Source organism: Acinonyx jubatus, chromosome F2 (assembly GCF_027475565.1).
Source record: "Acinonyx jubatus isolate Ajub_Pintada_27869175 chromosome F2, VMU_Ajub_asm_v1.0, whole genome shotgun sequence".
Taxonomy (NCBI): Eukaryota; Metazoa; Chordata; class Mammalia; order Carnivora; family Felidae; genus Acinonyx; species Acinonyx jubatus.
In genome coordinates, this window is record NC_069394.1 from 66,385,647 (window position 1) to 66,403,285 (window position 17,639).

At 38.5% G+C, this 17,639-nt stretch overlaps 2 protein-coding genes across 2 annotated transcripts in view; one reads left to right on the plus strand and one right to left on the minus strand.

The window, feature by feature from the left end:
• The window catches only part of MTFR1 (mitochondrial fission regulator 1), a 64,333-nt gene extending 64,133 nt beyond the window's left edge, over positions 1–200 (minus strand). Inside the window, exon 1 of the mRNA XM_053208291.1 lies at positions 80–200. The gene's annotated coding sequence lies outside the window, so the exon portion shown is untranslated. The remainder of the gene's footprint in view (positions 1–79) is intronic.
• Positions 201–8,415: 8,215 nt separating this feature from the next.
• The window catches only part of ARMC1 (armadillo repeat containing 1), a 42,766-nt gene continuing 33,542 nt past the window's right edge, over positions 8,416–17,639 (plus strand). The window contains exons 1-2 of the mRNA XM_015083956.3: positions 8,416–8,555; positions 13,838–14,058. Coding sequence (XP_014939442.2) covers positions 13,876–14,058 — 183 coding nt within the window. The 5' untranslated portion in view covers positions 8,416–8,555; positions 13,838–13,875. The remainder of the gene's footprint in view (positions 8,556–13,837; positions 14,059–17,639) is intronic.

Sequence of the window (17,639 nt, forward strand, 5' to 3'; positions counted from 1 at the left end):
CACATGGTTATCTGTTGTTTTCTACTCTGTAATAAGATGTCTTAAAGAACCCTTCAAACAGAGACTGGTTAAGACCTACCTTTTCTCCGTTCCAGCTTCCTTCTCTTCACACTTCTCTGCATGCTATGTGCCCATTAGTGACCTGGGCATTTGTGGGATCTGCGTGAGGGGAGGAGTTGAGCTAGGCTACCTCTGTGATAAGTTATTGCTAACTTTCACGGTGTTGTAACGTAGCCATATTATATGCCATCTCACTGACAAAGGGCCTATGATTGTGTCTCATGGCACCTGGCACCAGAAGTATGTGGCTGGTGGAGGAGAAAGGATGCAAAATGTGCCGAGCCAGAAAGTAGAGGAAAATCTTCTAGTCATCACACTTGAAATTATGAGCAGGTTGTTTCACTTTTTGCTTTTAATAAACTTTATTTTAGAATAATTTTAGATTTACAGAAAAATTGCAAAGATAGTCAAGAAGTCCCTACCCCTCACCCAGTTTCCCCTAATGCTAACATTTTATATTAGCATGATGCATGTATAAAATTAAGGAGCCAACATTGGTACCTCACTATTTACTACACTCCAGGCTTTATTCAGGTTTTATTTATGTCCTTTTTCTGTTCCAGGATCCAATCCAAGATGCTACTTTGCATTCAGTCATCATACCTTCTTACTTAGACTCCTGGTCTGTGACGGTTTCTCCATTTTTCCTTGTTTTTCAGAATCTTGATATGGCTATGACAGTTTTGAGGAGTGTGGTCAGATATAGTATACAATTTACCTTGATTTGAATTGGTCTGCTGTTTTTCTCAGAATTAGACTGGGGTTATAAGGTTTGGGGGAAATACCACACGTTGAGATGCCCTTCTCATCACACCATATCTGAGGGTACATGGTATTAGCATGATTTATTTCTGCTGATGTTAACTGTGATCACCTGACCAGGTTAGTATTTACAAGTTTCTCCACTGTAAACTTGCATTTTTTACCTTCTTTCCATATTCTCTTCTTTGGAAGCAAGTCACTAAATCCTACCCACCCTGAAGGGTCATAAGAGATTAAGCTTCATCTCCTGGAGTGGAATAGCTATGTAATTTAGAGTTCTTCTCTAAGTAAGATTTATTATTTATTTATACTCACTCATTTGTTTATAAAGAGTCATGTATATTTATATTTTGTTTATATTTTATATTATGATTTTTATTTTTTGCTCAAATTGTTCCAGCTTTAGCCACTGGGAGCTCTTTTCAGTTGATTCCTGTGGTTTTTTTGGTTTTTGGTCATCTTCTGTTTTCTTGAACTACAAAAGGCTCCAAGCTGATCTTGTATTTTTCCTGCCCCAGCATTAGAGTCAGCCATTTCTCCAAGGAGCACTGGAATGATACTTAGAAACCAAGATCTGGGCACTGGGTATACTTGTGGCTACTGGGGTGTCATTGAATCTAACCTCGCTTAGTGGACAGAGCTAGGAAATATATTACCTCCTTGTTGTTTTTCTTTGTTTTAAATTTTTTTAATGTTTATTTATGTTTGAGAGGCATAAATAAAAAGGGGTAGAGAGAGGGAGACACAGAAGCCAAAGCAGGCTTCAGGCTCCGAGCTGTCAGCACAGAGCCCAACGAGGGGCTCGAACTCATGAACCATGAGATCATGGCCTGAGCCTAAGTTGGATGCTTAACTGACTGAACCACCCAGGCTCCCCACCTCCTTGTTTTTTAATTCTTTATTTACATCTCTGTGATAAGTAACCTCTAAAATGGCCCCCAGTGATCCCTGCCTCCTGATATTCACACCCTTGTGTAATCCCATCTTGATAAGGGTGGGTTTGACCTAGAGTCCTCCTTCTAATGAATAGAATACAAGATAGATAGGGTGGCAATTCCAAGATTAGGCTAAAAAAGAGTGTGGCTTCCATCTTGCTTGCTTTCTATTGGTCTTTCTTTTACTGTCTCTGAGAGAAGCCAACTGCCATATTGTGAGCTGCTTTATGGAGAGGCCTATGTGGCAAGAAACTGAGCGAGGCCTCTGGCCATCAGCCAGCAAGAAACTGAGGCCCTCTTTTCATCACCCTTGAGAAACTGAATCCTGCTAATAGCCATGTGAGTGAATTTGGTAAAACATCCTTTCCCAGTTGAGCCTTGAGATGACTGGAGCCCCACTGACACCTTGACTGCAACCTTGTGAGAGACCCTGAGCTAGAGACCCTAAACTAAGCCACACTTGGATTCTGCATGCAAAGCAACTATGAGATAATAAATGATTATTGTGTTAAACTGCTAAGTTTTGAAGTGATTTGTTTGAAAGAAATAAATAATACAATTTCTATCTCAGCAAGATTGAGGGTTCTTAAATTTCACTTTAGGGCATATGTCCAGGCCCCTTCCCAGAATCTTAGATAATTATTTTGCATAGCTAAGTTCAGAAACTAATGTAGAAAGTTACAGGACAATCTATTTGGGGATTTTAGAAGAAAATGGACTTTTCTTTTTAGTGTGTCTGATCCTGGAGTTCTTTACCCAAATAAATGCCTCAGCTTCCTGGGCAAAATCCAGAATAACTTAAACTTTGTCTGGCAGATTGGTTGATTGATTGATTGATTGATTGATTGAATAGAGGAGAAAGAATCGGTGCTCTCTCTTACTCACTGTGCAGACTTGAAAAAGTCCCTCGACCTTTCTATGCCTTCAGATTCCTAACAGATTAAAGGATTATAATGCCATTGTTTAGGCAGAGATTTATCCATTATTAAGTGTGTTTTCAGCCAGAGAAAGGTGACCAGGGCTAGTTGTGGGCCAGATTCCTTGGAGAAATTTAACAAGAGGTCAGATTCCCATTTGTTCACATTGGTAGATGGTGAGACTGACTTCTCTTGTAGAAGGAATGTAGGCTTCCAAGTGAGACAGACCCATCTTCAAAATATCCTCTGCCACTTATCAGCTGTGTGGCCCTGGGCAAGTTAGTCAGCCTCCCTAGGTCTCAATTTCCTGACCCGCACAGTGGGAAAGGAAAACAGTCACCTGACAGAGTGGCCCTGAGGACCAATTGTGTAATATTTGTAAAATACTAAGGGTAATGTCTGGTTTATCACAAGGGCCCAATAAATGATACCCCTGAATGACAGTCAGCTGTGTGTTTGTGATCCAGTGACTAGTCAAGTAGGGGACAGACAAATGTCAAAATATATCCATCAGCCTATCTTATATTAGGTCTAATGACAATCCCATTTGGTGAGATAGGTTGAATAATCTGCAAGTCTTAAACAGTATCTTCCCTGAAAATCAAGACTCTCTCTAGTTCTGCATTTTCTCTAGCTCTGATTGCCTGTCTATAGAAAATAAAACACACTGAAATGTGCCTTAGAAGGTTCTGAGTTAGAATCCAGAAAAACCTAACTGGCAAAAGACCATTGGGTAGGACAGTGAAGTGCCCATGTAAGGGGCATTTTAAGACAAAGTAAAGCTGTATGTGTCATTTATTAGCTAGCTGGTCACCTTGAAGCACATTTGTAAAGAAAAGCAAGTTGAATGCTTGTTTCTTAATATTTACCAGTTTTCAGAATAATTATCACACATCAACTATTTTGTTACCCTGAAATATAATACATACAAGAAAGGCAGGTTCAATGCTTGGTTTGATTCTCATCATTACCAGTTTTCAGAAAAATGAGTTGGTTCCTTCAAATTCTCTGAAAGTGACGAGTGATGTTTCTTTTTTTTTAATTTTTTCTAGTATCAGTAAGCACTCAAGAATTTTACCATTACAAATTAGCTCTTATCAGATCTTTTCTGGAGAGCAGGTTTTTATACAGAGAAGTGGGACTAAATGTACATTTATGAAACATCTTCTAGACAGTGGGCTAGGTGTTCTCACACTATTTAATTGTAGATTTCTATAGCAGTAGTGGAAGGCAGGTTCTATGATCTGTTTTTTAGAGGAGATTGATGTCCTCATAGCCAGGTGATTAGTACAAAGTCATAGAGCCAGCATGTGGTCAAAGTTGATTTGTTTGACCCAAATGGCACCATGTAGCTTTTCTGAATGAGGTCCTACAGACACTGAGTCACTGGGTAAGGTTTATTGGTTACTTTACCAGTCTCCTGTCTTCTTACAATGTATCCTCCTCAGATGTAACTGTTTGGTGACCCCACGTTTATCACTCTACTATTTGCAAAAGAAATTCCTTGAAACTACAAAATACCACCTAGATTTTTGTTGATTACATTTCATTTCATTTACATATGGTTTTACTTAATGAACATTTATCAAATTATGTATAGAACTATATTTACACACACCCCCAGTAAAGCTAATTTATTTTTAACTTTTTTGCATGTGATGAGCACCTAGTCTCCCAGATCCTATCCCACCCATTCAGGTAATATATGCTGAAAACTTAGAGTGTATCTTTCTCTATGTTTTCCATGCTCATAGAATAATGTATAATGGTACACATTTATATAAACGTGTAGGATATGATTTGTTATTGTTTCCAAAAATAAGATCATACTGTGTGTGTTATATATATATATATATATAACATATATATGTTATATATATATATAACACACATACTGTGTGTGTTATATATACATATGTATGTTATATATATACATATACAACATATATACATATATATACAAATATATATATATATATATATATATATATATATATATATATACTTCAAAGCAACTTTTATCAGTTAGCAATGTGGAAATTCCTCAATGTCTCTTTCTAATATATTTTTCATAATGGTCCATGGCCTGTAGATATACCATCATTTACTAAAACATTCCACTATTGATATGTATTCATTTGATGTTGGGGTTTTTTTTATTGGCTTTTTTTTTTTTTTTTGCCTATGTGAACAATATTGCAACAAACATCTTTGTTCTTACGTCTTTATATACTGATGCTTTTTATGTTTTAGATTCTTGAGGATTTGCTGGGTCAAAAAAATATATTATTTTTTAGAATATGTTTTGCTGGGGGGCGCCTGGGTGTCTCAGTCTATTAAGCATCTGACTTCGGCTCAGGTCATGATTTCGTGGTTCCTGGGTTTGAGCCCTGCATAGGACTCTGTACTGACAGGTCAGAGCCTGGAGCCTGCTTCAGATTCTGTATTTCCCTCTCTTTGTCCCTCCCCTGCTCATGCTGTCCCACTCTCTCTCTCTTTCAAAACTAAATAAACATTTAAAAAAATAGATTTTGCTGGATTTTTTTTAAATTATTTTTTTAATGTTTATTTAGTTTTGAGACAGAGAGAGAGACAGAGCGTGAGTGGGGGAAGGCAGAGAGAGGGAGACACAGAATCCAAAGCAGGTTCCAGGCTCTGAGTTGTCAGCACAGAGCCTGACATGGGCTCGAACTCTCAGACCGGGAGATCATGACCTGAGCCGAAGTCAGACACTCAACCAACTGAGCCATCCAGGCGCCGCTAATTTCTTTCTTTTTTAACTTTTGAGTTTCTAGTCTTGTCTAACGTCTCCTCTACTTCTATATTGTTATATGTGGTCACCAAGATTTTCTTAAAGGGTTTTCAATATTTTATTTTTTATACTTGTGTTCTTAATCCATCTGGAATTTCAGTTTTTTGGTATATAATGTATATGGACACAATTTTATTTTCATTCAGATACATACAAATACATTTATAATTATTTCTCATCCTTTAAAATTTTTCTATTTTGATATGTTTTAAGTCTACATATTAGTTTTATAGTATGTGTATAGAATTTATGAATAAATAATATACATATAACCAAGCTGCGTGCTCAAAACATTTTTTTAAACTGAAAGAAGTACTTGATCAATAAGTTTTGGAAACCATAACACTAGACCATAAACCTGGGGGCAGTGATTATGTTTTCTTGTATTTTTGAATCCATTGTTAAGACTGTTTCTAGCACATTGAATGTGTTCTGAAAATAGTTTTAAAATAAGTGAATGGGGTGCGTAGATGGCTCAGTTGGTTAAGTGTCTGACTCTTGGTTTTGGTTCAGGTCATAATCTTAAACGGTTTAGTGAAATAGAGCCCCACATCGTGCTCTGTGTTGACAACATGGGGCTTGCTTGGGATTCTCTCTCTTCCTCTCTCTCTGCCACTACCTGTATGTGCATATGTTCTCTCTCACTCTCAAGCACTTTAAAATAAATAAACACTTTAAAATTATTAAATAAATAAATAAAATAATTAATTAAATAATTGAATAAATGAAACTACCTTTATCTGATTCCTGGGTCTTAAGCAACACAGCTATTGAGAAACTTAACATTCCAGCTGTGTCCTGTGGCAAGATATCTGAGGCTCAGAACTAGCAACGACTCATAATGGCAGATAGTATAACTTTACTGGTGTCAAGTTCATAGATTTTTAACATAGGAATATAAATTCTTAAAATCTTAAACTTCCTGGGGCTTGTAGTCCATAAGTGCTTATGAAATTGTTAATTATTTTTTGTGACTACATCCTGTTTTTAAATGCCAGTCATCTAACTCTCTGTAATGGCAGTTTGCGAAGGATTAGTCTTCTCACTACTTTAATGTCAGAGGCATGATTATATTCAACTTTAGATTTTGAACTTCTAAAAAAGACTCTATGTAATATATATTCTGACCACTGCCAAAAATCTATGTCATCAATTATTAGTTGGGAAAATCCCAATTATCTTCTCTCTTTTTGATAAATTGATTTTAGAAAAAATAGGTTTACTTTCCTGGGCTATTTCATTGTTTTTAATAACAATACTGAACAAAATTTCATTTACTCAATCAAATGGATTATGTTTAACCTGTCTGTGCCCTTTGGACTTCCTATATTTACTTTTTTACAGCCTTTTTTCTTACTGTAAATGTATCACAATCTCCTTTTTAACTTTTCCTTTTCCCCCCTCAGTTCCAGCAGTTGGTTGGTCTGGTTGATTATTTAAAATGAGGCTGGTGCTTCTACTGCTGGACATTATGCATCATTTCTCACTTGTTTTTGCTATAGGTCAAATGGTGTGAAAGGGACATTTTTCTATTCTACTTTGCTCCTGTTTTCTTGAGCTTGTTAGAAGGAAATTAAGAATAAGAAAAGGCAAAGTAACTTGAGAAGTACCTGGATTTTGAATTCACTTGGGAATCAAAGTATTGGAGACAATTGCATAGAACACAGTCTGAGGTGTTTGTTTAAAGTAAGCTCTCTATGCTTACTTAGCCTGGGGCTTGAACTCAGGACGTGGAGATCAAGAGTAGCAGGCTCTACCCACTGAGACAGCCAGGCGCCCCAGGGAGGTGCAGAGAGAGAGAGAGAGGAAGACACAGAATCCCAGGCAGGTTCCAGGCTCTGAGCTGTCAGCACAGAGCCCATGAGGGTCTCCAGTCCACGAACGCTGAGCCCTGAGATCATGGCCTGAGTTGAATTTGGAGGCTTAACCGACTGAACCACCCAGGCGCCCCGCCCGGCGACATTTATTCTTAACCACACTTGCCCTATTATAGGCCTCTTAAATTCCTTGAGACTTTAATACATGAGCTATGTGGCAAAATCAAACTGAAAGAATCTAGATTCCTTTCAGTGAAGTTATTGCGTGCAATGGATGCATTATTCTCAGACTGGCCTATATAATTTAGATTACACTTATATTTAGAGAAATAGCTTCAAAACCCAAGGTTTATACTTAAAACCGGTGCCTGTCATCGTTAAAGGTATATAAATCTTTACAATGATAAACTAAATAGAAGACAGTATTTAAAAACTACATCATGACGAATTTGAGAACGTTCTAATTAGAAGTCCCTTTCCCTTACCAAAAAAAAAAATCCTTCAGAAAAGACGTTATTATTTAAAACAAAAAACTGTACTTTGCAGCTTTCCCGGTGTTAGGAAGACAGTGGACACTAACAAGAAATGAACGAAACGCCTAATGTGCTAATATGTTCTTACCAAAAACGCCAAGAAACTTTAAAGATTATGAATTAAGAGTCACAAAAACGAATGAAATATCATGAAAATCCTTTATTAGAACTGAAAGAATTGCCAGAACAAAAAGTTCGATTTGAATTTCCGAACGCAGGAGCAGAGAGAGATTCCCCTCAGTGCCGGAAAGCTGGAAATTGTAGTTGGGAAACCACGACGGTTTCTCGGCCGGAACCAAGGTTCTTTCCGTGCCTAATGCTTAGCGAACGGAGAGTCGTTTGGTCCAATTCAAGTGTTCCTGGACTCTCATTGGACTCTTCCGTTCAATACTGAGTGCATTTCCCTAGGTCACCAATGAACGCTTTAGTCTAAGAAGGCCTTCACGTACTGGATGTCTTATCCTCACGTTGGAATGGTTTCAGCCAATGAGAGGGCAGGACTGACGGATGTTCCAGGGTCGTGGGGGAGAGTCTGTAGAGCCTTTCCCCGCCAGCGTCCTCGCTCTTTGGCTTCTAGAGTTAACCTGGTCGTTTGCCGTCGCTGAGGCCGGCGGCTGCGAACGGAGGGACCGTCTTTGCGCCTCCCGGGTCCCTGTGCTCCATTCGTTGGTGTGGCCCTGATGGTGCGGACGGCTCCGGACTCCTAAAGCTCTGGCGTGGTATGTAAGGATCCAGGGGCGGCAGACAAAGCGGTGGAGCCCGGAAGGCCGCGGAAAGCGGCCCCTGCACCAAGTCCGCAACTCGGCCTGGGCCGAGGCGCTCCGCTGGCCTTCTCCCGACCCAGCAGCGCGTCCCACCAAGCGCTTTATAGCGCCAGGCTCCAATGTGCCCTGCGAAAATGTTAGCTTTGTTCAGTTCCTCTCCGTCCCCCACACGTCTGATTGTTACAAACCCTGGTATTAATAGATGTCATCTTCATCTCTCCAGCTTGTTCTTTGGTAACTTTATCTTTTGTGCATCTGCATGTCTGCTGCTAAGAATGGAAGGGCATCGTTGTGTTTGTCTCCATTCAAGAGAGACCAGCATTCACATCTCTGTATTTTCCTAAGTTTTTGGGAGACCTTCGTGCAGTTTGCAGCTCCTTTCGTGATAGTGTACTGATGTGTTAGGGCAGAATATACCCCGATAGCTGGTGGAATATAAGTACCCACAAGATTAAATTCTGTTCTTGTTTGGTAATTGCTGGTGCTCTGTTGTATCGTTTCAAGTTTTGGGTTTTTTTGTTTTGTTTTGTTTTTTGTTTTTTTGATCCTAACCATCACTCAAGGTTATTACAAGAGGAAACTGAGGCTCAAGTGAGGTAACTAGCTTCTGAAAGAGTTAGTTAGTTGCTAATTAAGGGAAAGCCAGATAGGAACTCCATGCTTATGATATTTTTAAAAACTTGCTTAACTGAATATGGATTTAGGTTGTGGGTGTGTACCCTCTGCAGCTCATAGTTGTTAAGAGACCTAAACCATTCTTTGAGTTAAATGGTAAGCTTTGGCAAAAGAAAAAATCTTTCAGGCATCTGCCTAATTATAGTCTCACGTCTATCACCTAAGTTCCCAGTTCCAGCAGGATAGGCCTCATCTGGGAGCTTGCTGGAAATGTAGAATCTCAGGCCTCTCTCCATCTACTGAATCAAATTTTTTTAAACAAGATCCCTTGGGTAATCAGAGTTCCTTAAAGTTTGGGGAGCATGCAGTATTATCTTAGAATGATCTGTTTGTCCAAATTGAACTAAACAAAAGAGGGAAAAAAAGGTATGTATTGTATCCATTTGTGTTCTTTTTTTTATATATATATACATACGTATATATATATTAACATTTATTTATTTTTCGAGAGACAGAGTATGAGCAGTAGAGGGGCAGAGAGAGGGAGTCACAGAATCTGAATCAGGCTCCAGGCTCTGCGCTGTCAGCATAGAGCTGGATACGGGGCTCCAACTCAGAACTGCGAGATCACGACCTGAGCTGAAGTCGGATGCTTAACCGACTGAGCCATCCGGGCACCCCATCCATTTGTATTTTAATGGACTAGGGAAAAGTTCCACATTTTTCTCATTTACTAGTGAGACTTTGATTTTTCTTTATGTCTGTGTTGTCAAGTTTAGCTTACTTAGAAAAGAATGTTTAAAAATCAATTAAAAACTAACTTGTAAGGTGTCAGGTACTGGTCTAAAAAATGAAATGAGACAAAGATGTTAAATACTACTGCTAATACAGTCTCAAGAGCTTTCTGTTTACTCACACATCATCAGTACACAAATTCCCCACCATAATTCCCCCCCACAATTTTGTTCCTTTGATCAGGAACTTTTCGGTCATTTTCTTTGGAAGGAGCCTGTAGGTTGGCTACTGCTAGTAGTTTTTTTAGTTTATTCATTTGGTTATCTGGCAATAAAACTGAAACATAGCCCCCAAATCACTTTCAGGGATTACTGTATGTTGCACAGGAATTAAAGTATGTAGAATTTTAATGTTTAAGGTTTCATTCAGATGTCTCTAGCCATATTAAAAAGACGTGTACTTATCAAGCACTGTAAAGTGTTAATTGCTTTTATTTGTACCAGGAATCACCTGGAATGATGCTTTGGGCCCTGATGCTTTGGGCCCTGCCTCCAAGGATTCCTGATGAGGGCTGGGTATGGGCCTTGGAATCTGCATTTTAATGATAATCTCAGTTTATTCTGATGTAGGCTATCCGGGTCCACATTTCTTGGCATTGGTATTTTAAATGAAAAATGCAACTAGAGAGCAAGCTTATTTCTTTTGAACTTAATGTGGTAGAAGAAAGGAAGAGAATTTTTAACTTACATTATGGGTCATAGGTTGCTATAAAATTGTTCAGATCAGTATATTTAAAAGGTTATTTAAAAATTATTTGAGATCTGCCAAATTTGGGAATAAGAGAGGGTAGGATAGAATGAATACCAAAATATATCCTTTAAAAAACACTTTCCAGCCTATGAAGGCTAACATTTTTATCAAACAGCCTGTGTGAAAATGATACAATTAATATAGAAAAACTAAATGTATCTAATACATGAATTGGGGTTAAAGTTCTAACTTTTACTTATCTGTTTCCATTTTCTTAGCTGTTCATAGCTATCTTGCAAAAGCTGCTATGTGAATTCTGCAATACACAAAAATATTGATCATTTAGCAGGATTCAGGCAATTCTCAGAGTAACTTGATATTGGCAATATTAAATAAGGAAAGAAAAATGAACTTTAACCCTGAGGAATTCTCTCTTGAAGTTTTATAAAAACCCTTCTAAGTTGGGGGAGAAATCATAGCTCTGTCTACCTTTCTTCCCTTCAGTTAAGTGCCATAGGAAATGCAGTGCTTGACTACAATTTCTGCCTCTGTTATGTCTGGATTTTTGGCGCCTTGTGGTATTCCTGATCCTTTCCTTGGCTGATCCTGTTTTGAGCCCTCTCCTGGTCTGTGGGCTTTGAGGATTGAAAGTTTTAAATGTTTTGACTTTTATTCATCTCTAAGGAACAGGAAAGGCCGTAACTTTTTCAGAATCATTCCCACTAAATAGTTAACTAATGCCTTTTTTTTTTTTAATGTTTATTTTTGAGAGAGAGAGAGAGAGAGACAGAAAGCAAGTAGTGGAAGAGCAGAGAGAAAGGGGTCACAGAATCTGAAGCAGGCTCCAGGCTCTGAACTGTCAGCACAGAGCCCGATACGGGGCTTGAACCCAGGAACTGTGAAATCATGACCTGAGCGGAAGTCATCTGCTTAACCGACTGAGACACCCAGGCACCCCTCAAACAACTTCTTAAATAAGAATGGAGCTCTCCTGTTCTAAGGTCCTGCAAAGGGACCTCATCCAGAGTATTTGGTTCTTAAATGGGATTGGCTCTTAGGCCTTTCAGCCAGTAATTGGTTCGTCAGGTTCCAGTTTTGGATAAGATTCATGCTGGTAACAGCACATAAAGCTCAATGGTAAGGTGGTTTGTAAACAGGGATATTCAGGATGCCAATCTCTATAGAGCCACCTAAGAGGCAACATGCCCCCAAACGTGTTAGTCCTATCTGTGTGTTCAGTCTGTTGCTTTTTTTCTGAATCCTTTTTTTAATTGCCATAGTAACAATAATATTTTCATTTTTTGACAATAACCTGCCAAATACTATTTTGCTAAAGCCCTATTTTCTCTGAGTCCTTTAATTTTGCATTTGCTTGCATACTTAAAAAATTTAATGTATATTTAATGATTTCTTTTTGCCATGTGGTATGAATTAACTTGCTTAGCAGTGGTTTTAAATTGCTCAGAAGTCATTCCAACACCATTTATTGAGTAATCTTACTATTTTTGATGGATTTTTTTGGCTCCATGTAACTTAAAACTGTTACTTATTGAGCATTTACAGTGTCAGGCACCAGTCTAAACCCTTTTCTGTGTATTATTTTATTTAGATAGTACACCATTTGGTAGCTGCTATGATTAGCCCTATTTTATAGATGAAGAAACTGAGACAGAGTAAAGGATTTGCCAGAAATCACGTTTACCAAGTAGTGGAGCCTTGGTCTGACTCTCTGAGAGCCCACTTTCTTATACTGAATGTATATAAGTAGCTTTCCTGGGAGAAGTATCTCTCTACTGCTCTGTGCCCCCCCCCCCCACTTTATTGTTTATAGCTTTGTATATTTCAACATATGGTAAGGCTAACTCTGCCTTATTACCTTCCCCGCCTCCCCCCCCCCCCAAATAATCTTTAATAGCCTTTTTGGAATTAGAGAAAAATTTTATCCCTCCTCTCCCGCCCTACTTGTTACTGTTTTTGAAATTGGAATTAAACATACTGATTGGGACGTATGGGTGGCTCAGTTGGTTAAGCATCTGACTTCAGCTCAGGTCACAATCTTGTGATTCATGGGTTCAAGCCCCCCATTGGGCTTTCTGCTGTCTGCCTCTCCCCTGCTTTAGCTCTCCCTCTCAAAAATAGATATTAAAAAAAAAAATAAACATACTGATTGATTTGTGGAAAGTATTTGCACCTTTATATTCTTACTGATAAGGAATATACTGTGTAACTTGCTTAATGGAAGTTGTTATTTTTAACTTTCTGCATATATGACTATTATTTCTTGATATTTTTTTCTTTGATTTTTGTACGTTTAGCATGTTATATTTTCTAAAATACTCTGTTTATTTTTGTGGGAAAAAGTTTTTGAATTTAAAAGAACTGTATGGAAAGTGGAAAGACTTGATTAGTTTAGGAGATAAGATTTTAGCCCACTTCTGTACTTTTGTCACCTGGGCCAAATTGTTTAACTTCTCTGTGACTGTTTCCTTATCTGTCAAGTGAAGTACCTCAAATTCTGTGTCATTCTTCCAAATATGGCACAGGTGTGCTTAGATTCAGTTCAGCTTCACCATGATCTCCCCAACTCCTTGGGCCTCAGACACAGGGTGAGGCTTTTTTGTTCACAGCTTTCTTTGACTCCTTTTTCCTAGTGGATTTTATCTTTTGTAAATCCGGTATGCTGGGTTTTGTTCATAGATAAATAAGAAAAAAAGCTTTCAGCTAGCCACCTTTCCCTGAGGCACTTGTTTTAGGCTCCAGAAATGTTCTAGAGGAAAATAGCACTAGCAGTGGTATGATTGGAGAAGTATAGTGAAGGTCATGAGCTTGAACTGTAAAGATCTTGTTTATTGTGACTTTAGTGTTAAAATATGTATTGCTAAACGGAATTTATTGGAATATTGAAGATGACATATGTTCTTTAAACATTGTGCACACATAAATGATTTGATTTTTTTTTTTTTTTTAGTTAGCTTCTTATGTTCATTTTACTTAAACTGTGGGATTGCCAATTCTCAAGTTTTTGTGTGATTTAGATTCATCTGTTTCTTTCTAAGGGTGTTGTAATCTTGATTATTTAACAAATGCCATAATATACCTCAGCAGCCTTGAGCTAATTTTGCAAACCATTTCTACAGAATTTAAGAAGATTTTGTTCATGTGTATGGCATAGAAGATGAATTCTTCCTCCTCCACCATGAATGAAGAACCTGATGCTCTCTCGGTAGTTAACCAGCTACGGGATCTAGCAGCAGATCCATTAAATAGAAGAGCCATTGTTCAGGATCAGGGATGTCTGCCTGGCCTTATTTTATTTATGGACCATCCCAACCCCCCTGTTGTCCACTCGGCTTTGCTGGTAAGTTGCCTGTAGTAATTTCAGTCTTGGTGTTACAATTTTGCAATTCAGGAGAACTTGAAAATGTTAGATGATGTGGTAAAAAAATTAAAATTGACTATAGAGCAAATAGTAAGTCTGTATTTCTATATATGCAAACATATATGTACCTTTGACACAAATGGTAGCATATTATATGCATGAAATGTTCTGCAACTTCCTTTATTCACTTAAGAAATCTTGAGGATTATATCAGTATGGATAGACACATGAAGAGGAAACTTACTGTTTGGGTTTTTTTTTTTGTAATACCTTTATTAAGGTCTGAATCACTTGCCATACAAGTCACTTATTTAAAGTGTACCATTCATTGGTTTTTAATGTATTCACAGAGTTGCACAGCCATTACTACAGTCCCGTTTTACATTTTCATCACCTCAGAAAGAAACTCCTCTACCTATTGCTCCCCACCCCCCAAACCCTTTCCTAAGTAGCCACTGTATATATATTTGCCTATTTGGGCAAAAATGCCTATATATTTTTTACATAAATAGAATCATAGAATATGTGGGTTTTGTGACTGGCTTCTTTCACTGTTCCCAAGGTTCATCTACATTGTAGCATATAATAGTACTGGCCAAATAATACTCCATTGTAGGGGAATGCCACATTCTCCTTATCTGCTTCTCAGTCGATGGACATAGCACTTATTTTAGCATAAGATGGGAGGGAAAGGTAAGGAAAGGGGAAGACCAGAGAAAAACATATAGGATCATGGCTAATAGTGTAGAAGGAACTACTGTGTTATGAGAAATGCAGGAGCTAGAGAAGTGTGAAAGAACATTGCAATCAGGCAAGTCCAGAATGTGATCATTTCTCGAGGACAGATATTCTGGTTGTGTGAACAGTAAATGGAATTAAAAAGAAAGGCAGTTGGCTGGAGGAGAGGAATAGTGGTAACTGTTAAAGATTAAAAGTGATTTAGCCTGGGTGGCTAGTCAGTTAAATGTCCAACTCTTGGTTTCGGCTCAGGTCACGATCTCACTATTTGTGGGATGGAGCCACGCTTAGGATTCTCTCTCTCCTCTCTGCTCCTCCCCCACTCATACTCTCTCTTTCTCTCTCAAAATAAATAAATAAACAAACGTGTTTTTTTTAAGTGATTGAAGAGACAGATCAGCCAAGGGTAATATGTGGACCTGATTTTTAGATTCTGATTTGAACAAATCAACCATAAACATATGACAGTGCAGAGCCGACTCGGGATTCTGTATCTCTCTCTCTCTCTCCCTCCCCTGCTTGCTCTCTCTCTCAAAATAAATATAAACTTAAAAAATTAAAAAAAAAAATCATAACAAAAATGCTTAAAAAAGATTATTGTAAAATAAATCTTAAACTCCTTGCCCTCCTCCCCTTTTTTTCTGAGAGGGAGATAGAGAGTGAGCAGGGGAGGAGCAGAGAGAGAGGGAGACGCATCCCAGGCAGGACCACGCTGTCAGTGCAGAGCCCAACGTGGGGCTGGAACTCACCAACTGTGAGATCATGACCTGAGCTGAAACCAAGAGTCAGATGCTTAACCGATTGAGCCTCCCAGGTGCCCCACAAACTCCTTGCCCTTTACCTAGAGACCCATTTAGTCTAATTTCACAAGTTTGTACAGAGCAATAATATATGCATTTTCCCTTTCAAAAATCAAACTTCATAATACAGATTTTCTGTTTTACCTTCATAGAGTGAAGTTTAATAGGCAAAACAGACATTGACAAGTGAACATTAGTAACAAATGGGAAAATTTGCATGGTCCCTAGATTGGTTTTATTTCAATATGAATAGCAATAAGGATAAGAGAGAGCAATAAGGATAAGACCAACACCAGATAGGTCTTGGGATAGGTCTCCAGATAGGAACTTGGGGTAGAAGGAAGAAGTGTGTTTTTTTGTTGTGTTTTTTTTTTTTGGTGGACTAGACTTGGACCTATTTAAATTTGGAAGGCTAGGGGCTAAAAAAAGAAGAAGGAGGCTAGGGGCTGCCAGAGTGGAAGAGGTTTGAAGAGGAGGCCCTGAGAGTTGCTACAGAAAATGGTACAGGTTGCTGACTGAGGAGAAAGGTGGGATTGTTCAGCAGTTTTGAGGGCCTGACTAGTTTGGTGACACTGGATTGGTAAGATGCTTATAGCTCACAAAATCCCTTTTTCACCTCCTTCAGGCCACTACAGGTCCTGAGAGCCAAAGAGTCAGATTTGTTCAGGGTTGATTCTTGGCCAGGTAAGTTACACAGAAGGCTAGCAAAGGGAGTTTAGGATTTTGGCAAGAGAGTGGTTGAAATGATAGACTGTAGATGCCAGGCTGAACAGGAAGGGAAGTCAAGTCATGGAGGGACAGAGCTAGAGAGAAAGTAGGAGGGGGGATACATGGGTGCAAGTTCCCACTGAAGTTGAAGAGCAGGTGTGTTTTTTAAATTTTATCTTCACTATTGGCTTATTAGCTATACTCTATGATTTCATATGATTTCATATGATTTCTAATAAGACTGCTATGATTCTTATCTTTGTTCCTCTCTACATAATTCTTTTTTCTGGCTTTTTTTGGTGACTTTATTACTGTTTTTCAGTAAATGATTATGATGTGCTTGATATGGATGGTCTCCTTTGTGTCTTGGTTTTGTTCTTGTGGGATTTGTTGAGTTGCTTGGTTGGGTCTGTGGTTTTATAGTTTTTATTAATTTGGGGAAATTGTCATCCATTATAATTTCAGGGTTTTTTTAATGCCTCCTCACTCCTTTTCTGGGACTCCAGTTACATGTATGTTAGGTATTTCATGTTGTCCTACGGGTCATTGTTGCGCTGCTCTTTTTTTTTTTTTTTTTCCTTTTAAGTCTTTTCCCTCTCTGTGCTTCATTTTGGATAGTTTCTATCGCTATATTTTAAGTTCACTGATCTTTTTTTCTGTAGTGTCTAATCTCTTAACCCATTCAGGGTTGTCTTCATTTCAGGTATTATGTTTTTGTCCTCTAGAAGTTACATTTGGGGATTTTTAATATCTTCCATTTCTTTCCTCATCATGCTCATGTTTTCCTACTCATCCTTGAGCATATGGAGCATATTTACAATAGCTCTTTTAATGCCCTTATTTTCTAATTCCATCTCTGTCACATCTTGGTCTCTTTCTATTGATTTTTCTCCCCATCCTGGTCAGATCCCTCTTCTCTCCTATTCTGTTCTGCAAATTCTAGCCACCTGGGGTGTTTTCTGACACCAGCCAATTCTATTTCCGTGCGGACACCAGCTCGGTGTCCAGCAATTCAATTCAGTTCAATTCAATTCTGAAACTACCCAGCTGGAGTTAAATGTCAAACTCCCTCAATTTAAGGCTCACTCCCACGAGACTACATTCACTTCAAAGGCCAGTTGCCAGTATCAGGTCACCTGCATTTCTGACTGAACAGCTATAAATTAGGTGTTCCAGTGTCCCCCTCCTCAGGTTTGATAATTTACTAGAATGGCTCCAGAGCTCCGGAAGCCACTTGGCTTACATTTACCAGCTTATTGTAAAGGGTACAAATGAACAGGTACATGGGGCAAGGTCTGGAAGGGTCCTGAGGGT